At 40.3% G+C, this 25,765-nt stretch overlaps 3 protein-coding genes across 3 annotated transcripts; 1 reads left to right on the top strand and 2 right to left on the bottom strand.

Annotated features, from left to right (window-relative positions):
• Positions 1-2,667: 2,667 nt before the first annotated feature.
• On the bottom strand, positions 2,668-7,838 carry LOC307264008 (uncharacterized protein; the record flags this gene model as incomplete). The annotated part of the gene is made up of 4 exons (XM_080045332.1): positions 2,668-2,743; positions 3,226-3,403; positions 6,116-6,565; positions 7,583-7,838. 4 exons carry the CDS (start codon positions 7,836-7,838, stop codon positions 2,668-2,670), a joined length of 960 nt encoding a protein of 319 aa, XP_079901458.1.
• Positions 7,839-9,008: 1,170 nt separating this feature from the next.
• LOC307263812 (uncharacterized protein) lies at positions 9,009-16,483 on the bottom strand. The gene is made up of 2 exons (XM_080045076.1): positions 16,311-16,483; positions 9,009-12,598 (listed from the first exon to the last, which is right to left on the bottom strand). The coding sequence occupies exons 1-2, from the start codon at positions 16,450-16,452 to the stop codon at positions 11,163-11,165; spliced, it is 1,578 nt and encodes a 525-aa protein (XP_079901202.1). The 5' UTR covers positions 16,453-16,483; the 3' UTR covers positions 9,009-11,162.
• A 910-nt stretch (positions 16,484-17,393) lies between these two features.
• On the top strand, positions 17,394-25,654 carry LOC307264577 (uncharacterized protein). The gene is made up of 2 exons (XM_080046011.1): positions 17,394-17,706; positions 22,390-25,654. The coding sequence occupies exons 1-2, from the start codon at positions 17,514-17,516 to the stop codon at positions 24,927-24,929; spliced, it is 2,733 nt and encodes a 910-aa protein (XP_079902137.1). The 5' UTR covers positions 17,394-17,513; the 3' UTR covers positions 24,930-25,654.
• The last annotated feature ends 111 nt before the right edge of the window (positions 25,655-25,765 follow it).

Below are 25,765 nucleotides of genomic sequence, written 5' to 3'. Positions count from 1 at the left end.
GAAAACAAAACAAGTGTCCAACTGCCTGAAGCCTTTCCTAATCACAGTTCAAATTTGATCAATAACCCATAGAAAATATTTTTTTTTACACAGTTACATTTCATGTGCCATGGACCAAAAGTGTCCTTTTGGAGTCTCGAGCTGGTATTTTAGGAAACGGCTAGACATTCCCTTGGAAAAAACAGTGTAAAAAATTCATTTTCTATGGGTTATTGATCATATTTGAACTGTGATTAGGAAAGGCTTCAGGCAGTTGGACACTTGTTTTCAAAATTTAAAAACAAATTGACTCCGCTTTTGACCAACATCTAGATTTTGGGGCTTTGCAGATATGCAAATGTACGCATCATTAGCAAGATATTGATGATTTTTCATATTTATTCAAACTTTTTGGAAAATACTGTAATACAAAAAGTTGTTGTTTTAATGTCTGTAATCAACTTGCAAAGTTTCATAATGATATCTATAAGTAAAAAAAATTAGAACAGTGGTTCTGATTTTCTCTATATCCGTCTGCTGTAGCTTTCCAGCAGCTAGTTGACCAGGTTGTCCACCCAGGTTGGGATCCTGGAAGGTCCTAGATATCATTTCTGGTGAACAACCTTTTACAACGCTCCATGTCTGTTTTAAAAAAAAAAGGGGTTTTCCCCCATAGGTATCAAGTATAGAATACACATACAAAAAAGAAACACATTTAAAACATGGATAGAAATACAACATTTAAATAAAAGAAATAAAACATTTGAACAAAAAAAAATACAGGTTAAAAGGGAAACAGGAAAGTTTTGAGACCCGATTTAAAAGAGCTGAGAGTTTCAGCAGACCTCAGACTCTCTGGCAGTCCGTTCCAGACATTGGGAGCATAAAAGCTGAAAGCCGCCTCTCCCTGTCTAGTCCTAGCTCAGGGGACTTTTAGAAAACCTGCTCTGACTGGTTCATAAGGGATCAGCAGATCAGTCATGTATTTTGGCCCTAGACCATTTAGGGCTTTTTAGACCAACATCAATATTTAAAAAAAGGTGAAGTAAGCGATTTGTTTATGTGAATATAAGTGTTAAATCTCTCTGTTTCATACAGTGATCACTTATATAATGTGCGCGTTTCATAAAGCCGATCTCTCAGTCACCCGCTCTGCATGTAATCGGCAAATAAACTTTTCGGGGATACCACTACTGAAAACCAATCAGAAGAGAGAACGCTACAAACCGGCACACGTCTCACTGCCGGTGCACGTGCAGAGCGACAGATACAATGGCTGAGCAGGTAAAAATCCTTCCCAATGTTTTGATGGTTTTAATCATGTTTTATTACACTTACGGATCTGAGATGATGCTAGATAACTCGCTGCTTGAAGACCGCAGTGCATTAATGTGCTGACGTTGGAGGGGACTGCTAACTGCAGTAACTGACAGGAAGTTAGCTAAACTGACCATTCCACTTACTTCACCTTTAATTGACTGCATTTAAAATAAATATCAGTTAAATTGTAAACTAGATTTAGATTTTGTCCAAAGGTTTAGTTTGCTGCCAGACAGCCCTTTATTTTTGTATCGCTTGGCCAATCAGCCTCTCGACTCTTACGTTCTTCAAATTATTAAAGAGACATACCAAAACAAAAATAAACTGCTGCCTGGCGCGAACCAAAGCTGTGGGAAAAATTCAGTCTAGCATACAATTGAACAGATATTTAGGTTTTTGGTTATCATTTATATGTGTGGAGGAAATATTTTTTTCTTCTGACCCCCTCTGCAACAATACAAGGCTGAAATCTGCTACAGTGACACCTCCCACAAAATCCTAAAAAATTATTGCGCTGTCCAAAACAATAACAATAACTCGTCCATAACACAATAACTATGCCAAAGTACCCCATACAACCACACTTCAAAAATACTGAACTATCCCTTTAAAAATAAGCGATTCTCTGCCCGCTCACACAAGGTATTGAATTCTGGTCTCCGGTGTGGAATGCCACATGCTGTGTCAAATTTCATGTTGTGAATTTCCCTTCAGTTGAGATATTTTACTGCATGCTAATGAGAGGATGGTTTCTCTCCAGAGTGAATTCTCATGTGTAAATTCAAATCTTTCTTTAAAATATTTTTTTTACCACAAACTGAACAGCTATATGATTTGACTCCTGTGTGGAGGGCAATGTGTCGTGTCAAATGTGTCTTCTGCCTGAAACTTCTATCACAAAATGGGCAACTAAAACTCTCCTCTGAGTGGACAACCATGTGAAGTGTCAGACCTTCTTTCTGTGTAAATCCTTTACCACAAACTGAACATCTGAATGGTTTCGCCCCTGTGTGTACAGCCATGTGCATTCTCAGACCCCTCTGTGTAAATTCTTTACCACAAATTGAACAGCTGACTGGTTTCTCCCCTGTGTGTACAGCCATGTGTATTCTCAGACCCCTCTGTGTAAATTCTTTACCACAAATTGAACAGCTGACTGGTTTCTGAACCCTTGTGTGTACACAGATGTGTTGTTTCAAACTTTGCTTCCGTGTAAATATTTTACCACAAATTGAACAGCTGAATGAAACCTCCCCTGTGTGTACAGCCATGTGTTGTCTCAAACTTCCCTTCAGTGTAAATCTATAACCACAAAATGGACAGCTGAATGGTTTCTCCCTTTGTTTCATTTCCCTTTTTACTGGGTTACTAGCTGAGGATGGGGCATTCAAGCCAAATGCCAAACATTCCCTCGCCTTTAGAGACTCCAACCGAGAGCTCTCCCCTGTGTGGATAACCATGTGAAGTGTCAAATTTCCCTTTTGTGTAAATTGTTTACCACAAACTGAGCAGCTGAATGGTTTTGCCCCTGTATGTACAGCCATGTGTTTTGTCAATTTTCCCTTCTGTGGAAATCCTTTACCACAAATTGAACAGCTGAATGGTCTCTCTCCTGTGTGGACGACCATGTGTAGTTTCAAACTACTCTTCTGTTTAAATCCGTCACCACAAACTGAGCAACTGAATCGATTTTCATCAGTATTACATCTCATATCACTATTAAAGGCTTCTGTGATCTCTTGATTATCTTCAGTCTCAGGTTGTAAATGTGGATCTGGATGTGAGTTCCTGGCTGGTTCTGGTCCTCCACAGTCCTCTCCATCAGCTCCTGTTTCCATCTGTTCAGTTTGTCTTTGATGAAGCTGTGAGGACTGAGGTTTCTCTTCATCATCTTCACTCTTCACAGGGACAGGAGTGAATAGGAACTTGGTGATATCAGCCTCCTCCAGCCCTTGAAGCTGCTCTCCCTCCTGACTGGTCCAGAGTTCCTCCTGTTCCTCTTTAATGTGTGGGGGCTCTGGTGGGTCCTCCTGGTCCAGACTGGGGCTCCACTCCTGCTGCTCAGGGGGAACCTCTTCTACACTCACATTCAGCTGCTGGATGTCTGCAGGAAACATTACAGAGAAATGTTATAATTATTGAACTTCGCCAGATCACTGACCATGAAAAACAAGCAAACCAAAGAACAGTTTTAACCTTTAACGACTATATGCAAATTCTAGTGTAAGTTTGATACATAAGATTTCGGTAAAGAGAGGAATTTAATTCGGAAACATCCTGACTCTGGCTTACATGATACAGCAACATCTGAGGAATCTTTTAGAATTTTTTAAAACGGTCTAAAACTAAACGTCCTTTGGGTGTTGTTATCATTTCCTCACAACTCATTCCTTTCCTTTTCCCATCATCCTTCTAACACCTCATCTCAGCCCGACCCTTGACTGACTTTACATAACAGTCAGAAAGGTTTTATTTAAATACAGATGTCAGCAAAATAGTATTATACAGCAGTTGGTTCTGACCGAGTGATTTGATTGGACGAGAGACCTATGCGTTCTGAAGCAGCGCTGATATGAGCGTCCAACATCACTCTGAATGTTCAGGGACTGTTGACCAAACTGACAAAATCACTCCGCTCACTGACGAGCCGGAGCATCACTTGTGTTAACTGTGTGTGACTCAGGTTGGCTGTGGCGAGTCTCCCCCTTTGAGAGGGCATCTCTGCCACACACACGCACACACGCACGCACGCACGCACGCACGCACGCACACACGCACGCACACACATGGATATAAACGCAGGCTGCTGAATATTACGAGCGGACGCGATCCGGACGCAGCATAGCTTTAGCCTAGCCTAGCTTTCCCACTTCATTGTATAACTTCCCCCGGGCAGAAATACACTCATCAACTCTGGGAAATGAAACGCAGGGGTTCGGATTGAGCAGCGGACCCTATAACCAACTAGATTAAGATCCGCCGTTCCTTTACTTTGGTGATTTTTACGGGACATCGGGCCGCCGTGCTTAAAGGCCTACTTCACCGGTTGAAATATGAATATGAATACCCTACATAATACCCTACATTTCTCTTTCTGTGATGTCACAGAAAGAGAAATGTAGGGTTAGACAGTGAGACCATAAAACCCTCTTTCTGCCTTTTCTCAGGCTAGGATGATCCGATTTTTTTTTTTTTTGCACATTTATACTTCATAGGATCTCCGAGTTCAATACACCTTCATATTCCAACCGGTGAAGTAGGCCTCTAATGTTACCAGAGTAAACACTGCAGGACGGGCTCACTCCCGTCAAGTTGTTGACACGTTGCTTAGCAACACGCTCCGCTCTGACTGCTGTAGGGCTATTTGTGTTTGCGGAAGCAAATACATTCAAGCGACTTTTCAGACCCCTCTGGCGACTTTTTTTCAAAAAAGCGTACAGTGACAAATCTAGCTACTTTTTCTGGTGTTATGGGTGACTTTTGGAGACTGTCGCAAAAGCATGTATCGCTCTTAACACTTATAAATGAGCAGCGGGTGCCCTCCGGCACCTCCCCCGTCCCAGAGCACTGACAGGCAGGCAGGTGCTCGCGCAGCAGTCCCTCCCTCCCAGCTGCGGTCAGAGCAGGAGATACACACCTCTCCGCTCTAGTATTCCGTTTGCATCACTATTAGCAGTTGTAGTAGCCTACCCCTCTTTTACAGTCTATGAGTAGTGCAAATCAAAATGTTATACAGTGCAATCGAACAGCGAACTGCATAGCGAAAGACAACAGGAAACCGGAGCTTGCATGCGTCCCGTCATTCAAATCCCGTTTGAGGGATAACGTCGGATTCCAGGTGAATTATGAAAACAGTGATAGACGTGTGGAACAATGTCAGCACACAGGTCATTGTTTCACCGCGATCGCCTATGTAGAAGGCAACACGTCGAACATGCATACGCATTAAAAGGCACCATCCAGCTGTTACTATCACCGGTACTGTGAAGAAAAAACGAGCTGTTCAAACCCAGACAGTAAATTATTTTTTATACTGAAAATACACAAGCTGTCATTTAATTAATGCTGCAGTTGCACTTTTATTTAATGATTGCAATATGTATAAGATAACTTCAGAGCTTAAGAGAGCTGCAGCAATATCTAATTTTTTAAAGTCAAAAAGACCCTTAAAGATGACATACCCTTTGTTTACATACCAGCTTACAGAGCCTGCTGAGCATTAACACTGTATATGTTTTCATTGCAATTTTAGTTTATGCAGCACCTACACTAGTATTTAATAAGTATTTTATTTATTGGAGCAGTATTATTTTTATATTTGTTATACATTTTATTTGTATGTTACATACTGTCAGCTAGTTACTGACAGCTAAAGCTGTTCATTCTCCCTTAACTATGAACCGTACCGTACTGTACCGTGACTTCAAAACCGAGATACGTACCAAACCGTGACTTTAGTGTACCGTTACACCCCTAATTAATGTACACAACATTTGAAGTGTATTTTTAAGACCGTTAGAAAGGGGTGGTTGGTTGTGAAGTTTGGACGATTTCAGACGGTCCTGTGCTCAGTCCCACCCAGAGTGAAATGTGGACAACCTAGGCCAGGCAGCCCAGAACACACACAACCTCTCACACACATGTAAATGTACTGTTCTGTTTAGAGCAGCTCAGGTTTAGCTTTTAGTTTTTCTGATAGTTTTTCTCTACTTTTCCATTCACCACAGTCAGAGAAGGTATTTGATTTTTCATCAAAATTACAATACATATATACTGGGACTTCATTACTTTTCAAAGAGTTTAAATTGACACTGACCTTCGATGGTTTCGGACCAATTTTCATCACCGTATTCAGCCTCAGAAGAGTCTTCAGTCTTGTCTTCAGTCTCAGGTCCTAATTCTGGATCTAGATGTGAGTTCCTAGCTGGTTCTGGTCCTCCACAGTCCTCTCCATCAGCTCCTGTTTCCATCTGTTCCTCTTTAATGTGTGGGGGCTCTGGTGGGTCCTCCTGGTCCAGGCGCCATTCTGTTTGGGTTCCCTTGTGTTGTTGCACTTGTCCCTTGTGGTCAGAGCTTGTAGCACATTCAGAGGAGCTAACTGATGTTTTTACAGTATCACCTTCCACTCCCTTTGGCTTCTCACAATCACTACTGCCATCACTCTTAATGTGTGGGGGCTCTGGTGGGTCCTCCCGGTCCAGACTGGGGCTCCACTCCTGCTGCTCAGGGGGAACCTCTTCTTCAATCACCACCAGCTGCTGGATATCTGCAGTACACAGGAAACAGTCACATTAGAAAGACTTATTTATTATTGTAGGGGTGAGTTGTGCCAGCGGGGAAGTGTTTCCACCCCTTGTTTCTAGAAAACCATAAAAGAAATTGGAAATGTGACCACATATTTTTGAAGAGCCATCCATTTGACTCACCCTGTAAAGAAGGAAGACACAAGGAATAAAATATATGCATGTTTAAGCCCAAAAAACAGTTTTTTGCATTTCAAACTAAAATTTCTATGATCAAGGTTTTTTTATTATTGTGTCTGAACAATTATGGACACGTTTGAAAACATTTGACACGTGTTAGTGCTTTAGTATGCTACATTTTGAGTCTATAGAATTAGCACAATGTTAGCCCTAAAGTGCTTGCCTAAATATATTAAATATTACAAAATTACTTTTAGCTGAAAATATACTTATAACATGCAAATAATAGGAGCTGTAAATTATTATGAATTATAATAAACACATAAAACTTGCACAAATATAAATAAACAATTTCTTATGCTTCATGCAATCTGGCTCTTACAGTAGGGTTGCTTCATTTGGTCAGGTAAAGGTTCAGTAACCATATGTGCCAAAACGTTTAACAAAAAGATGGCGAGTCAAATCTTTGCCATAATCAAAGCTAAAAGAAATGTTTTATATTTTACAGTTGACATTTCCTGTTCATAGATCGGAGCCTACATATCCCAGAGGGCCTTGCGGTTGTTCAGCAGGTTAATGTTTCAGTTTAGAGCCGATTGCATCAGCTCCCAGTAACCGAATTGCAATTTGTCTTATGAATAACAAACCAAATTTCATGAAAATCTGTTTAAAATAAAGTGAGTAGTGGATTTAAAAAAACTATCGTGTTGTTTAACAGGCCAGCAAAAGTGCGCATGCTCAGAGCAGGGGCATACGTAAACGGTCAACGAGGTTATAAAGTTTCAAAATCTATTGTTATTACAGTTAAGTAGCTGAATTTATCTGATAAAAATAAGACTTTTAATGTTGGAGGAACAAACCTGCTCTGTGTAACCGGACTTCAGGCTTCAAAACAGCGTCCAGTAGTTTCTGTTGTCGCTCGTTCTTCTCTTTTGAACGACGGAGTTCCTCCTCGTACTCTGCTATGGTTCTTTCAAACAGCCCAAATATCTCTTCAGCAGCCGCAGTTAGTCGCTGATTCACCAACGATCTCACCATTTGGACTTTAGACATTTCAAACACTGAGAAAGTTTTACCGAGACTTGTTGAGCTCAACACGTTGTGACTAGACGCCATCTTGTTCAGTTGGTCAGAAAAAATTACTTCACTTCCGGTACGTCTACAATTTCAGACTTCAGAATAAAAGCCTCGAGGGTTCGCCGAGGCAATGGGCCTACATGTAAAATAGATTTATCACATATTTTAGACAAAACAAAAAGGGCAGTGACACATATTCATAAACCATCCTTTCTCTTGTACTTATGTCAATATGTATTATAGACTTAATATTCGCTATAGATCAATATTTATTGTTACATTTTTACATGTAATGCCCCAATGATGAGTTATGCGAAATATTTCCATATCTGATACTTTCTAGCCTTGTATATCCTAGTTTTGGTTTTGCTGCTTTTTGCGTTTTGGTGTAGTCAAGCTGTAAAACCCAACTGCACATATCCTTCTTAAAATGGGGGTGGTACAATTCCTACATGGATCACACAACACTGGTATTCTACAATAGGCTCCTTTACTGCAGACAACGTCACAAATACTTAACCCGTGTTCTAAATGGAGGAAGAAAAGCTTTATTGAAGCTTCAGTAGAAAACAGATGGATATAATAACGGAAGACCAAACAAGTCATATCTGCACATTTTTGCCCTAGAGCCTAAGAGCATGGATTTCATTCATGTTTGTCCTCCAACAACTTTCAAACACATATTTATAAAAAAACAAATCAAACACATAGGGGAGAGTGGCCTAAGTTGTGCATTTTGGAAGTTGTGCCACCCCTTGTTTCTAGAAAACCGTGGAAGAAATTGGAAATGTGACCACATATTTAAGAAGAGCCATCCATTTGACTCATCCTGTAAAGAAGGGAGACACAAGGAATAAGATATAAGCACATTTAAGCTCAAAAAACTGTGTTTTGCCTTTCAAAGTAAAATTTCCATGATCAAAGTTTTTTGATTATTGTGTCTGAACAATTATAGACAAGTTTGAAAACATTTGACACATATTTTAGTGCTTTGGTATGCTACATTTTGAGTCTATACAGTTAGCATGATGTCAGCCCTAAATTGCTAATCATGCTTATCATCCGAATTTCTGGGATTGGGGTGATTTGTGCCAAAGGGCCTGGGTGAGTTATAAGTAAGTAAGTAAGTAAAATGTATTTATAAAAGCACATTTATGACAGTTTGCACTGTCCAAAGTGCTGTACATAGTGCATTCAGTAGGTAAACAATGAAGGTAAAATAACAATAACCAAAATAAAAGACGTAAAGCCCATACATCCACATAAACACAGATAGTAGTGCAGAGGTAAGATAGTTAATGGGGAGGAAACACCAGGGTGTACATATGGGTTTTGAGCCTTGATTTAAAAGGCAGAAATGTAGGGGAATCACATTTGTCAGGTGGCAGTTGGTTCCACAAGCACGGAGCAACTAGTGCAAAGTACATTTCTGAGAGTTGTGCCAGTGGCATGGCTGTATACGCTGGTCACCAAAAGAAAGTGATTGTCTACAGTAGCTCAGAAGAGAGTGACATCTCAATTCCACTTAACGACACCACTGATGAGAGTTCAGATGGCCAGAAAGATGATGATGGTGACTTTGTCATTGTGAGCTTTGCAGGTACAACCATTAGATCTGCTAGGCCTTGTTTAAGAAAATTGTCCTTCAATCTTTGTCAACTATTTACTTTATTTACTTTAAATAAACCTTAAATAAGTAATTGTCTTATGGATTTGTCTTACATTACAGTTTATGAGATATATATCAATGGCACAATTCACCACATGATATTCTCTCCAACCGCACAACTTACACCACACCGGGGGCAAGTTGTGCATCAAGACAACTTTTTTTCCGAAAGCTATATTTCTTCAACAGTTTATTCCAGATGCAAAGTTTTTATTGCCAGGGATGCACAACACCCTGAAATATATGTACATATTTGAGTTGGAGACTTTACTGTCAAGGCCTTACTTTAAAGTCACTTTGAGTGAAAAGTTGCACAACTTAGGCCACTCTCCCCTAAATATGTTTACTGTGATGGTTAAACATCTTGTAGCAGGTATGTCTTCAAACCCTTAATTACGAGTAGAATAACATCACTTTAATTAATAGGGAAAATAAAAGAAAGCTAAGAAAAAGTGTTAGCAGAATAAACCAATCACAAAATCACAATATTTACCAATGGTTCTTTGCAGCAATGGAAAGACAAACACAGGATTATTACAAATGAAAATAAGCAAACTGGCCTTTAAAAGGAACACACATTTGGTGAGATGCCAAGACCATTTTCCACGGGAGTTCTGATGTGATTTTTTGATGCAATAGCTAGCTTTATGCCTCGTTTCTACCGAGTAGAGCGGGTCGGGTCGGAGCGGTTTGGTCCGGGTATATTGTCTTTTCATTTGCCAAAAGTTGGGTAGGGTACGGATATAAGCGCACCTAACCGCTCTAAGCCGCTTCTTATTTCGGTACTCGTCCGTTGGGGTACCAGCCGCCTGAAAGGGTGCCGAAAAGGCAGAGCTACACATCCCGTCCATTTATTGGTCGAAAGAATAATTTCCGCCGCGTGTAGTCACCTCGGCGAGAGTCTTGTGTTTTGGCAAAAATGTGATCGCAGCACTGTTTATTGTGTGGTGTTTTTCCTCGGCATTAAATGAATCAGTTGGCTACACTATGTCCCACTGCTACGATGTCACGTAGCTGCCGCAGCCAGCGCTGTTCGCTCACTGTCTCTATCAGTTGCACCGAGCCGTCTCTGTACGTTTACGCTCACAACAACACGGGGGAATAAATAAAGAGTTGTTCCACAGCCCGATACAGCTGTACATTATATACACTAGTAGAAAACACTGTACATTTCATCACTGACTTCAGCCATAGGTTCAGAAGTTGTTGAAATCATGTTCTTGGCTGTGGCCCTCTGTCAATGTGTTCAGAGTGTTGGTGATATATTATGTCACTAAAGCCTTGTTTCCACAGAAGTGTACAGTTACGTTTTGTACAGTGCACGGATATTTGTATTTCCACTATCAAAAGTTGGTAAGGGTACCAAAATAAGCGGACTGTGCCTCAACTATTTAGTCACCCAGTACCAAGCTGGTAGTTATGTAGCTGCTGTCGCCACCCGGCATTGACCCCGTCTACCAAGTAAGGGTACTGCCTGATAGTGGAAACACAAGTCCACTGTAGGGTTACCGATCCGTACCAAAACGAACTACAGGTTCACTGGACCAGCTTCTCTCCTGGTTGGATTTTCTTGTGAACAGTCAACTTGATTTGAAGCAAAATGTTTCACCAAAGAGCTGAAGTTAGATTCTTCATCTGAATTACATTTCATATCGCTCACAGTTTAAACAGAGACTGACTTTTGAAGGCCTCATCTATTCATCACCACGGTCTCCAGATTCAGAGTCTTTATTCTTGTCTTCAGTGTCCTCTTTATGAGGCAGAGAGGACTGAGGACCGGGACACTTGTGATTTCTTAGCTGTTTATTCCAAGTGAATCTTTGCTCGCAAACGCTGCAGCTGAAAGGTGTCTCGCCTGTGTGGATGACCATGTGTTGGGCCACCTTGGACTTTTCTATAAATGTTTTACCACAAAAGGGGCAGCTAAATGGTTTCTCTCCTGTGTGAATTTTCATGTGTTTATGCAGGTTCGCATCGAAACTAAACGTTTTCCCACAAACCGAGCAACCGAAGGGTTTGTTCCCTGTGTGGACGACCGCGTGTTTCTTCAAATGCACCATCTGTGTAAATCCTTTACCACAAACTGTGCAAGTATAGGGCTTCTCTTTCGTGTGTATCCTCATGTGTCTCTGTAGAGTCCCATTTATATTAAATGTTTTCCCACATTCAGAGCAGCTGAAGGTTTTTCTAAGAGGCTTTTTGGTCTCTTTACAATCATCTTCACTGTCTTCTGATTCAGAAGAGTCTTCAGTCTTGTCTTTAGTCTCAGGGTGTAACTGTGGATCTGGATGTGAGTTCCTGGCTGGTTCTGATCCTCCACAGTCCTCTCCAACAGCTCCTGTTTTCATCTGTTCGGTTGAGCTGCTGGCTTGAGGTTCTGCGTCTTTTTTCTGCTCAGTATGGTTCTGATTAAGACGTGAGGTCAGAAGACCGTCACACGTGTGATACATGAGTTGAGTAGACCAACTAAATCTTTGGTCACAACCAGTGCAGCTGAAGGGTTTGTCTCCTGTGTGAACGAGCATGTGTTGTGTCAAGTGTCCTCTCTGTGAAAAGCTGTTACCACAAACTGTGCAGGAGAATTTTCTCTCCTCTGTATGGAGTTCCATGTGTTTTGTCATATGTGCCTTCTGTGAAAAGCCTTTACCGCAAATTGAGCAACTAAATGGCTTTTCACCTGTGTGAGTTCGCATGTGTATCTTCAGATTTTGATATTTACAAAAACTTTTCCCACATTCAGAGCAGCTGATTGATTTGTCTCCAGTCTTGTGTTTCTTATCACTTTTGGGAACTACATAATTTTTCCGAGACTTCGAACTTTGGGGTTCTTTGGTCTCTTTACGAAGTAGATTTGTATCTGGATGTGAGTTCCTGGCTGGTTCTGGTCCTCCACAGTCCTCGCCATCAGCTCCTGTTTCCATCTGTTCAGTTTGTCTTTGATGAAGCTGTGAGGACTGAGGTTTCTCTTCATCATCTTCACTCTTCACAGGGACAGGAGTGAATAGGAACTTGGTGATATCAGCCTCCTCCAGCCCTTGAAGCTGCTCTCCCTCCTGACTGATCCAGAGTTCCTCCTGTTCCTCTTTAATGTGTGGGGGCTCTGGTGGGTCCTCCTGGTCCAGACTGTTTTCTGCAGGAAAAATACAGAGAAATATTATCCTTATTGAATTAACCAAATTCCTGTCAATAGATCACTGACCATGAAAACAAACAAACACAGGAACAGTTGAACACTGTCCTCTGGCTGTTTTGGATTTCTATACAATATGTGTAAGTAACTGCATTATGACAATAGTTCATAGTTACATACATAGTTCTGTGTGTATTTGGTCATCTGTAATATTGTCCTTGCCAATGTTCCCTGTTATACTCCCTGCACACAGTTATCAAACAGACTGCTGGATCCATACGACCAACCTGCTGCATGGTGATGAGGTAATGTTTTTTTATGTGACCATTTCAGATAAATAATGGAAATATGACGATGGTGAAGCAAAGTTAACTTTGATTTATTACTGTTCGATTACTGTTAGGATAACTCTTGCACAAGCTAACAGAATTACAAGTACTAAATAAGGAAACATTTATATTATTAATATATTAAGCATAAATGTATCTTTGCATGCTATGAAGGAAGGGCAGCCCCACTGAGGGGACCAGGGACAATCCACATGTGGGACAAGTTTATGTTTGTGTGGGACATGTTACAGCAATGCTGAGAGGTAGTTTGCCTTGGTAAATGGTTTGACAACGCTAACTGACAAAAGCGTCTGCCAGCACTGCAGTCAACCAGGCAGAATGTTCTCCTAAGACCAGAGACATCTTTGGAAACTCCTGCATTTGAGGCAATAACTAGGAACTTCTCATTTATATCAATGGCCAAAGTCCAGCGCTTGGGAGAAGGGTTCAAGATCCAAGAAGAAGTCTGAAGTCTTGAGGACAAAGGAATAAGAGTGTCAAACCATAGAGCTAGGAGTCTGAAGGCTATGTTTGATTTGATGTTTAATTTATGCAAAAGGGCTGGGCGATATGACTGTATCATACCGTGGACGATATGAAAGTGTCTACCGGGAGAGATTTGGCCATACCGTTTATACCGCGGAGAAAAACAGTTCATGTGGCGGGAGGCAGCTGTCCCTCCGAGTCCCTACAGTTACACCGCCGCGCCACACGGGGGCTCTGCAGCAGAGTTCTGGGCTGCAATACAGCTTCTCTACCCACAACAGAAGAAGCCTCATCTGTTGCTCTAGCTGTCTAGCTCATGGTCTAGCTCCGGTGCGCCGTCACTACAGTTAACAAACCAACTCGGTGTCACGGTGGCAGAGCAGCTGGTATTAACGGTCAAAAATGTCATCGGGCAAAGGAAACTTGCTGCTGTGTGCGGCGCTTCAGCGTGCTGTTGCCGTGACGCAGAGTTGGCTTGTTTTAAGCCGCAAACGACATGGGTTAGCTCTCGTGAGCTAGCTGGCTAACAATGACATCTTTAGCATCCCCGTGCTGTTATTGGTGGACACAGCCAGCAAGGCTGGTTTTATGTAACTTTAAAACAAGTCAAACTTGAACATATTATTTGTGTTGAAGCTGGAGTTAAAGTATTACCAGACATTTGCTCATTAGTTAATTTTGACAGCTTTTTTAAATGAAGATGAGCAAATGCTGCAGGAAAATTCAAGTCTTTCATTATTTTGATATAGGCTACTATCAATTGGAAAATGTAGGCTCTTTGGTTGATGCTGTCATTTTTATTTTGCACTGACTGACTAAAGTCAGACTGGTCTGGTGTGGTATTTTGCACCAGTTTATCTTTTGTATGGAAATTTAGGTTCCAAGCAAAAGATGAAAATAATCTAATGTAATTACAGTACAGTACGGTTATTGTAATCCATTGAATTTAAAGGAAAAATACTATACCGTGATATATATCCATATTGTGATATAAAATTACCTATATCGTGATATAAGATTTGGTCCATATCGCCCAGCCCTATTATGCAATGTTGAAATAATTGGCTAAATAAATTAAATAATGCATCCCTAGATGTAATAAAGCATCATTGATGTAATGAACCTAGACTTCTATATAATGTCATTCTTATACCATAAAAACTAAACATTTCTCTTGAATTAACCATTAGTATATATATAAATAACAATTAGGGCTGCCTAAATGAATGCGTTAACGCAGGGTGATTCAGTTCTGGAATGAATGCACTAATTTTTCTAGTGCATGCGCAGAATGAGCCCACCCAATATATCCAACCCGCTCTGCACTAGTTGTCTCTCTAACGTTATGGGTGACCTAGGATAAGCACTTGGGATGAAAACGGTGCGCAGCGTCTTTGCTCTAACGTTATGGCTGACTCAGGATCTGTCGTAATTGAATTTAATGTCATGCACATTGCACACATAGCCTATGAAAACAAACATTTACCATTGATTCTGGTAGAACACCAAATAAATGCCAAAAAAGAAAGTCGCCTCGCCACCTGGATTTTACTAGTCAATTGGGAAACAGCCCACCATCAGTTAAAAAAAGCAGTGAAGGGGCGCTCCGGTGGTGTAGTGGATAGAGCGCGTACCATATCGGCTTCGGCCTTCGTTGCAGTGGTCGCCGGTTCGAATCTGACCCGTGGACCTTTACTGCAGGTCATCCCCCCTCTCTGTCTCCCCATTTCAACTCTGTACTGTCTAATAAAGCTTGAAAATGCCAAAAAATAATCTTTAAAAAAAATAAAAAATAAAAAGCAGTGATTAATATGTTTCAGTTGGCAACAAGTTATTTAACCCTAACTGATGCAGTGAACAGCTTCTTATCTCTTAAACAACCCAGTCAGAAGACATGCTGTTGTCATGGAAAAGATGTTTCTCTGTTCAGAAGAAAACTTTCGTGATGGAACTAAGACAACTTCAAACATTTGGTGGAATCATGATGGTGTGTGGTTTCTAACATAACAGATTTCAGCTGTGCGCTGACTTTTAATTGTTCATCTTTGCCACCAAAGACAATTACTACAGTGTAACTCCTGGCTGTGTTTAATAGTGAATGTACGAACATTTCCATATGCACAATGCAAAGAGAACATAGGGGATATGGACTATACGTCTGTGTAGCCTTAAGAAAACAGCTTATCAGTGGGGCTAATCAGGAAAAAATGCCAATTGCCAAACCAATATCATGATCAATGTATCACATTCATGACAACGTCCAAATTATTTTATTGGTATCTACTTTTATTTCCTTGAGAGAATCTTAAAATAATAAAGATTTTTTTTTATAAATGTTTTATTAAAAATAACTTGATTTTCCACATGTCAAACGTTTTAATCTTTTTGTATTTGAAGGCTTTGACTTTTAAATGTTTCACTGCAATCAGACACTTACGGGAGCTTTGCCTAATTTTTTTGTCGGCTTCCTCCAGAAATTCAGTCAGGTTTGTACAATACACTCAAACGCTGAAATTGAAAATATTTTACAGTTGACATTCCCTGTTCATAGATCGGAGCCTACATGTCCCAGAGGGCATTGCGGCTGTTTTGACTTGGAGCTGATTAGATCCGTCCCCAGTGCATTCAATAAACGAACACGTTTAAAAACCTCTACATGAACATCGGTTCATAACTAAGCGAGTTTCAGTGGATGTTGTAGAAGACGTATCTTAATACCCAATACACATCGTATCGTTTACTAGTGTTGAACGCCACAAGATGGCAGACACGCATGCGCAGAGCGGCGGGTTCTATTAACTGTATTAGGTTTCAACGTTTCTAAATCTATTGTTGTTAGAGTGAAGAAGCAGAGTTTATCTGATTGATTATCAACTTGTAATATCGGAGTTACAAACCTGCTCTGCGTAACGTGACCTCAGGCTTCACAACAGCGTCCATTGGTGTATGTTGTCGCTCGTTCTCCTCTTTCGAACGAGAAAGTTCCTCTTTTTGCTTCGCCGACGCTTTCACCATTTTGGCCATAGACATATTGACCATTCAGAAAGGTTTATACAGACATACAGGGGGCCTCGATGGCTCCTTGCTGCTGTTTTTACTGAATATTGCTGAACTCAACATTAGGACCTAGCTGGGACCAGGCGCCATCTTGTTCCAAGTTAGCCAGAAAAAGAACAGTCACTTCCTGTTCGTGGACATGTTTGTACTTCAAAATAAAAGCATTGGAGGGGCTGCTTAGGCATCATCATACAGTCTACGGGTGAACCATAGATAGTATAATAACCCTAACCCTTTATTATACTATCTATGATAATAACACAAATAGTGACGAAACTCCAGGAACAGTGGGTGTAAAATATAGCCCTCTTGCAAATTCTGGCACATTTTAAAACGCTTTTATTAGTGTGCATTGTCCCTTATAAATACACCTAAAATTAATAAACAGAAGACAGGTGATGCAGTAATGGTATAAATGCCTTATTTCAGTCCCTTTTGACCAATATGTAAACAATAATAATAATAATAATAACGATTAAAAAAAATGTAAATTATCACAGTGTGCAGACATAAGGATGTGTGTTTATGAGGCAGCGGGACAAATTGGATTTTGAATCAATGTTTGGGACCTTTAAGATTAAATAGCTGAAAATAATATTTCTCACAACCAGATTCCATATGGTTAAATGTACCTTTATTTAAGAAAATAGGAGGGCGAGGGCTTCACAAAAACATAAACTATAGGAACTGTTGTGCGTCATCCAGTGCGGTAGGTGGCGGCAAACACCTTGAACAAAGGGAAGAGGTGGTGCTTTTTTTTTTTTCTTCCTTTTTTTTTTAGCAGGGCTTTGGTTGCTACGTCAAACTATTCTACTTCCTGAAAGTAGTTTTTCAGGTTCGACCAGAGATAAGAAGCAGAACATGAATTTCTGGATACAAATAGTTTTTAACTGAGTGAGTTTCGACGGAACGTTGGTGGAACATGATGGCGACGGTTCCCAACGATACCCGCTGTTCAGTTCAGTTTGAATTTCTCTTTACGCCGCAGTGAGAAGCCACAATAGCTTCTGTAATTCTGGATAAACCTTTATGAATAATCAAAAATGTCTCAAGTCCAAACGGTGAGAGCGATGGTGAATCAGCGACTAACTGCGGCTGCTGAAGAGATATTTGGGCTGTTTGAAAGAACCATAGCAGAGTACGAGGAGGAACTCTGTCGTTCAAAAGAGAAGAACGAACGACAACAGAAACTACTGGACGCTGTTTTGAAGCCTGAAGTCCGGTTACACAGAGCAGGTTTGTTCCTCCAACATTACAAGTCTTATTTTTATCAGATAAATTCAGCTACTTAACTGTAATAACAATAGATTTTGAAACTTTATAACCTCGTTGACCGTTTACGTGTGCCCCTGCTCTGAGCATGCGCACTTTTGCTGGACTGTTTTTTCTAAATCTACTGTAACTCACTTCATTTTAAACAGATTTTCATGAAATTTGGTTTGTTATTCATAAGACAAATTGCAATTCGGTTACTGGGAGCTGATGCAATCGGCTCTAAACTGAAGCATTAACCTGCTGAACAACCGCAATGCCCTCTGGGATATGTAGGCTCCGATCTATGAACAGGAAATGTCAACTGTAAAATATATAACATTTCTTTTAGCTTTGATTATGGCAGAGATTTGACTTGCCATCTTTTTGTTAAACGTTTTGGCACAAAAGGTTAGGCTACTGAACCTTTACCTGACCAAATGAAGCAACCCTAGTGTAAGAGCCAGATTGCATGAAGCATAAGAAATTGTTTATTTATATTTGTGCAAGTTTTATGTGTTATGTTATAATTCATAATAATTTACAGTTCATATTATTTGCATTTTATAAGTATATTTTCAGCTAAAAGTAATTTTTTAATATTTAATATGTTTAGGCCAAATGCTTTTATTTCTGTGAAGATGCTGACACGCGCAGTTTCAGTTTGGAAGTAAACTGCCCATAGGCACGGGAGCATATTATTTCTTTATTGAGTGATCGTGTGACTTTGTATATTTTTTACCTTTTTTAAGTAAATCTTTAGAACCAGATACAATATCTCAGACTCAGTTACTGTGCCTACAGCTCGATTGTGGTATTAAAATTAGAAGTATACAGACAGAATGCCACTACACCTAGATCATAGTGTGTACACTTGATAGGAAAATATTTCCTGTGTTCTTTTAACCAGAGTTGAAGAAGGAAAAACAAGTAGAAGATTTATTTCAAAGCTTAAAGATTTATTATCTAAATTGAGTGAGCAGAAACATGTAGGCCTACATGGAGCTTACTGGTTTATCAGAAAAGGGTCCCCAGTAAGACTGAAGACAAAAATGGCGAGACAAAGTGTTATATGGAAACAAATACATTATTTCTGATTGGTTGACTATGTGTTAGAGGCTGGCCGATGACGTCTTCTTCTTGCTGGTCTTCATAAGATACATTTCATGGTTTACACTACCCTGCTCATAAGAGAGGTGAAGGGAGGGTGCAGGGGTCGTTGCTAGGCCGGTTGTCATGTGCTGGCTCACCCCACACAAATAGTTCTCCCCTGACCTTGGTCAAAGTATCTCCTGAAACTGCCTGCCTCTGTATATACAGTGTTGATATGTGCACTTACAAATGGTGAATGAATGTGAAGTTAATAAACATACAAAAGTGTAAAAGTGTGTTTTTAAATTTAAAAAGCACAAGAGTATAAAATTAAGATTATTCTCACACACTGCCACACAGGCTTGTACAGTAGGCACTAGGCATGATTAGAGCATCACTTATTTTCTTACCCTGAAGCCCAGTTCAGACCAAAGATTCACACCCATCACTCTGGAACAGGGTCGTACTATCATCACTATTAAACAGTTCTGCTGTTGATATTTTCAGATTTTGATTTCACCAAACATTTTCTGCACATGACAATAAATAATTTGAAATCTATTGGTGGTAATGAAATAAATAAGACTTCAAAATCAACAAAATTCTTCACACAAAACTGGAAAAGGTGGTTCTCTACATGAATAACCAAACCATCCTTACCCTCCAAACTACAAAGTTTGCCTGTCTAGTTGCAACATTCAGTCTTAGTTCATTCTGCTCTCGTCTCTATTTACTTACTATTTACTACTTATTTAGTTAATTTTACTGGGGGAAAAAAAACTACTGCAAAAATACTGAACGTGTTTATTTAGAAAATGCAAAAATACACCAACTTTACTGAAATCCCGACAAAAAAAGTTCTTAAACTTTGAACTCAAATCTGTTCCATTAATTTCCAACAGGAAAACATGCTTGTAGCTGCTGAAGTGGTGCAGTGAAAAACAGGTCAGACCTCCTGAGGGTGTGACACCTGCGTCTTAGTATGTTCGGCATGTGTCATGTGAACAAAGAGTACGCTATTGAAAGAGGTCATTTAAACCGGTTTGTAGACTCAGGGAACTGTCAGAGTAACTAGCCTGTCTTCTTTATTAGAATGTAGAAGAACTACACAAGGTACCAGCCTGTTTTATTCAATAGGGTCCAAATACTTTGCACAATTTATTCAACCTCCATTCCCCTCAGCTCAGTTCTCTGGGACCCAGTCTGGGTAACACAGAGTTAGGGTAAGGGGAGGAAATGTTTCTCAAAGTAGTTGTATCGTCTCGGATAAACAAACAGCACAGGCAAACAAGATTTTAAATACTTACTTCACTATTCCCAAAGGAACAGCAGTGCTATAACACACTGTTTATTAAGGAACAGAATAACACATCAATGGTAGATTTGAACAAATCAAAATGATCTTCCACAACACATTGTCTCCAGTCCAGAGTCGGCATTAAATGTACTTTATTGTACTTCATTTAGACCGTTGGCCATTCAAGTTTTTAGTTTTGTGGTCCATTGTCTTTTTGCTGCCAATCTCTGGGCTGTCGACCAACCCGTAACTGATTCAAGCAGCAGTTTTTTCTCACCGTGCCCAGGCAAATGTACATTAAGTTATGTTGTTTTAAAGGCATATAATGTCCAGTGAATATTTGTTTATGTTTATACAGACCTTAATGTTTAATTCGTTCTGGCTGCGGTTGGTATATGTCCAGCTCAGTGTTCTAGTTTTTGTAGTGGGTGTATACTGTGATGATTCCCTCCTAGCCTCTTTCCTGAATATCAGCATAGCATTTACACATTTTTTAAATTTTTTATTTAAAGGTATTTTTTGGGCATTTTTATGCTTTATTTGATAGTGCAGAGAGACAGAGGTGAAATGGGGCAGAGAGGGGAGTGACGTGCAGAGAACGACCGCGGGTGGGAATCGAACCCGGGTCTGCTGCTGGGCCCGGCCCGGGAGGGGGACACCTTACCAACTGAGCTAAAGGCGCCCCCGCATTTACACATTTTTAAACATATGGCTTACACCGTGGTTAGTTTACAATTTGGTTGTTTTAGCATTAGGTGCAAAGGCAAAAACATTTTACACCTTACTAGCCTGCCTTTAGAAACATAGAAATTAGGATTTTTATTCCCAAATGGAATTAGGGGGTATGGGGGTCCCGCGTTCTGGTGACTGTAAATAGAATAACACAATCTGTTGACTGATTTTTCATCTTTACTAGATCCCTGTGTGCTGCTATCTTTGGCCGCTACATGTGTTTTCTTTCATGTTACTCAGTGCATGAGTTGACCTGGTCCTACTGTACACTGCCACACAGGCTTGTACAGTAGGCACTTGGTATGATAGGAGCATCACTTCATCCACCTGTATTCTTACCCTGATGCCCCCATCACTCTGGAACAGGTTCAATCTGGTCTCATCAGACCACACAACCTTTTAACATCGCTTCAGAGTCCAATCTACTATGCTCCCTGGCAAATTGAAGCATTCTATTTATAAGCCCCACTGATAGTATGCATAGTCCATTCTCTTTGCATTTTGCGTGTGGAAATGCTCCTACTTTTACTCTTAAACATTGCCAGGAGTTCTACTATTCTATTTAAATTTTGGATTCCACCAATTTTTTTTATTTATTTTAGGTGATCTCCCATTATGATCATCAAAGCTGTTTTTCCGACCACATTTCTTCCTCAAAGTTGACGATTCACTCCTATCTATTCTGGTTTTAATAATGCGTTGGACAGTTCTGGACACGATTCTGGTAGTTTCAGCTTCTCTTTAGTAGTTTTCTTTGTTGGATGCAGGCCAATAAATTCACTCCTCTAAAACAGACTTACATATTTTCCAAAACCACAGCATATGTCTTCTGACATGGATTTTAAGGAAAAAGGAAGCTATTCACTACATCAGTTAGGGTTAAATAATGTGTTGCCAACTGAAATATATTAAACACTGCAGTTTTTGAGCAATGGAGGGCTCTTGCGTATTTGCTTAGTAAAATCCAGGAGGTAACTTTTTTTTGGCCGGGCAGTGTGTATGTCCGCCAGATGCTTAAAGCAATTCTGAAGCATTCCGTCCCAGAGGGATGATCCCCCTTCTCCCGGAGAACCAAAGGGGGAATGTTCTCCTGGAGATATTCATTCAATAGATTGGTCGAAGCTGAGGTCCACCTCTGCCCTGCCGAAGGACGCCCAATATGGTCTCCACCACTTCCGGAAAAAGGCATCCCTTTCTTCCTGTGGAGGCTTTTCCTGAGAGAAAGGGTGCATGTGATTGACAAATACCATTTATACTTAAGTTTACTTGCATGAAATCTGAATGTTTTAGTCACGATTATGCTAAAATATGTTTTCCCCAATTATATTTAAAATCACTGGTGAGGGCAAACCTTAAAATTAGTTAATTCCTGTTTATTCCCAAAATTCCTGTTAATTCCCATGGAAAGTTTTCAACTTTGAACATTTTTGAATTATGCAACCTAAATCAGAGTAAGTGAAAGATATGTTTTTAAAAATGTGGCAGTAGTTTAAGCGTTAGCAGAAAGTTACAGTTTTCTAAAAGGTGGATTTTATTATTCTCCACAGATGTCCAGCAGCAGCTGGTGGTTAAAGAAGAGGTTCCCCCTGAGCAGCAGGAGTGGAGCCCCAGTCTGGACCAGGAGGACCCACCAGAGCCCCCACACATTAAAGAGGAACAGGAGGAACTCTGGACCAGTCAGGAGGGAGAGCAGCTACAAGGGCTGGAGGAGGCTGATGTCAACAAGTTCCTATTCACTCCTGTCCCTGTGAAGAGTGAAGATGATGAAGAGAAACCTCAGTCCTCACAGCTTCATCAAAGACAAACTGAACAGAAGGACAAAGGAGCTGATGGAGAGGACTGTGGAGGACCAGAACCAGCCAGGAACTCCCAACCAGATCCACAAACAAACATTGAATATGAGATAGAAGATTTACATCCAGATCCACATTTACAAGCTTTGATTCAGGACTCCTCTGAGACTGAAGACAGTGAAGATTATTCTAAGGAGACCAGTGAACCTCAGTCAGGTTTAAAGTCTCCAAAAACTGATGAAATCTGTAAAAGTGATATGAGGGAGGCGGAGCCTCATGCCAGCAGCTCCATCGAACAGATGGAAACAGGAGCTGATGGAGAGGACTGTGGAGGACCAGAACCAGCCAGGAACTCACATCCAGATCCAGAATTAGGAACTGTGGCTGAAGACGGCATGGGATATATTCACAGACCATTCAGCTGTTCAGTTTGCAGTACAACATTTTGCTTTAGGAAACACCTGAAGAAACACATGAAAACTCATCCTGAAGGGAAGCCATTTAGCTGCTCGGTCTGTGCAAAAAGGTTTACACATCAGGTAACCTTGACAAGACATATGTGTATCCACACAGGGGAGAAAAGATTAAGCTGCAGTGTTTGTGACCAAGGATTCATTTGGCGTTATCAACTAAAACAACACAAATGTCTCCATCCTCAGTCCTCGCAGCTTCATCAAAAACAAACTGAACAGATGGAAACAGGAGCTGATGGAGAGGACTGCGCAGGACCAGAAACAGCCAGGACCTCACATCCAGATCCAGAATTAGGACCTGTGACTGAAGACAATGATGAATATTCCAACATTTCCAAGGGGACCAAACAACCTCAGTCAGGTTTTAAATCTCTAAAAAAGTATGATATCTCTAAAAGTGATATGAGAGCAGCAAAGCTTGGAGCCGGCAGCTCAACTGAACAGATGGAAACAGGAGCTGATGGAGAGGACTGTGGAGGACCAGAACCAGCCAGGAACTCACAGCCAGATCCAGAATCAGGACCTAAGACTGAAGTCCATGGAGAGCCACGGGAACCTCACTCAAGTTTAACTTATCAGAAAAATAATGGAGCCTCTGAAAGTGGTGTGAAATATAAGAATGGTAAACCATTCAGATGCTCAGCTTGTGGTAAAGTATTTACAAGGAAGGGGTTTTTGACACAGCACATGGCCATCCACACAGCAGAGAAAAGATTCATATGTAGCATCTGTGACCAAGGATTCACGTGGGCTCAACAGTTCAAAAAACACACACGTGTCTGTCATCAGTCCTCACAGCTTCACCAAAACCAAACTGAACAGATGGAAACAGGAGCTGATGGAGAGGACTGTGGAGGACCAGAACCAGCCAGGAACTCACATCAAGATCCAGAATTAGGACCTGAGACTGATGAAAGTGATGATGACTGTAAGAAGACTGGTGAACCTCAGTCAGATTTAAAGTCTCTAAAAGTCCCTAAATGTGATAAGGTATATAATACTAATGAGAAACATTTCAGCTGTTGTGTTTGTGGTAAAATATTTTTTCGCCGGGCTGCTCTTAAAAACCACATGAAGACTCATCCTAAACAGAAATCATTTGCCTGTTCTGACTGTGGGAAAAGATTTTGCATAAATGGTACTTTGAAGATACACATGAGAATTCACATGAGAAAGAAACCCTTTTGTTGCTCGGTTTGTCGTAAAAGGTTCACACAGAAGGCCCATATGACAGCACACATGGTCACCCACACAGGGGAGAAACTCTTCAGATGTAGATTATGTGAGCAAAGTTTCACTTGGTATACACAGTTAAAAAGACACAAGTGTCGTCGGCCATCAAAACTTCAGCAAAAACAAACTGAGCAGAACAGAGGGGCAGAGCCTGGAGCCAGCAGCTCAACTAAACATATGGAAACAGGAGCTGATGGAGAGGACTGTGGAGGACCCCAACCACCTAAGAACTCACATCCAGATTCACATTTACAACATGAGACCGAAGACAGGAGAGAGACATTAAAAACAAATTCAGCTTTAAACCTGGTGAATAATAATGAACGTGATACTATTGTGAAGCCATTTAGCTGCTTAGAGTGTTGTAAATCATTCAGAAAAATTTCAAATCTGAAGGCACACTTGAGAATTCACAGTGGAGAAAAACCATTCGCTTGCTCTGTTTGTGGTAAAAGATTTACACAGAAGATACATTTGACACGACACATGACCATCCATACCGGGGAGAAACCTTTCAAGTGTTCAATTTGTGGTAAAAGATTTAACCTGACGGGATCTCTGACACGACACATGTCTGTCCACACATGAGAGAAACGATTGCGCTGCAGGATTTGTGAACAACTATGTGTAAATGTTAATATTCCTTTTAACACATCTCGACTTCTATAGGTGCGTTCACACCAAAAGCAATGCATGCAATGACCACGCGACGCTTGATCATATTTTGGTTTATTTTGGTTCATTGTGTCTTTCCCCTCTAACGCGCCTCGATTCCCTCCCTCCCTTTCCATGATTTCACCGTCACTATTCTGTATGTTATTACAGAAGGATGTCTGATTAATGAATTTATGATATGTTGTTCTGAAAACATGGAGTCCAAATCCATTTTTAAAACCTGTACATAATATGTTTTGATTTATCAAATGAAAAGGGCTGTATCTAAAATAGATTCTGTAAAAATGTTGGACACTTATTTGTTGAAAATCAGAAAATGAATTATCTTTATCTGGGGATTGCTTCCTGTTCCTGAATTCTTATTTTGTCTGTTTTGTTATATAGTGTTTATTTGATCAGAAATCTAACTTATCAAATGTACATTATAGGGGGCAAAGTATGTTGCCCGTCATATTTATTTTTTATGTCAATTAAATGAACTTTATATGTTAGGAACTTCGTATTTGTTCAGAGCATCCGTGCACATACTGTTCACATTTCCAGTAACAAAACACAATAAGTAGTAAAGTAAAATATCAATTTAATTTTCATACAAAACAGTACAACTAAATTTTTTAACATCTTGCGCAATAGAGCGACGGGCTACCTGTAAATGTAATTGTTTACAATCTGAATAAAGTTTTTTTTTGTACATTCTTTTAAGATTTGAGACTTTTGTTTTGAAGGTTATTTAACATGTTGCCGGGAAC

The sequence above is a fragment of the Ammodytes marinus genome (genome assembly GCF_949987685.1).
Source record: "Ammodytes marinus genome assembly, chromosome: 17".
NCBI classification, from domain to species: Eukaryota; Metazoa; Chordata; class Actinopteri; order Uranoscopiformes; family Ammodytidae; genus Ammodytes; species Ammodytes marinus.
This window is presented reverse-complemented; position numbering and strand designations above follow the sequence as displayed.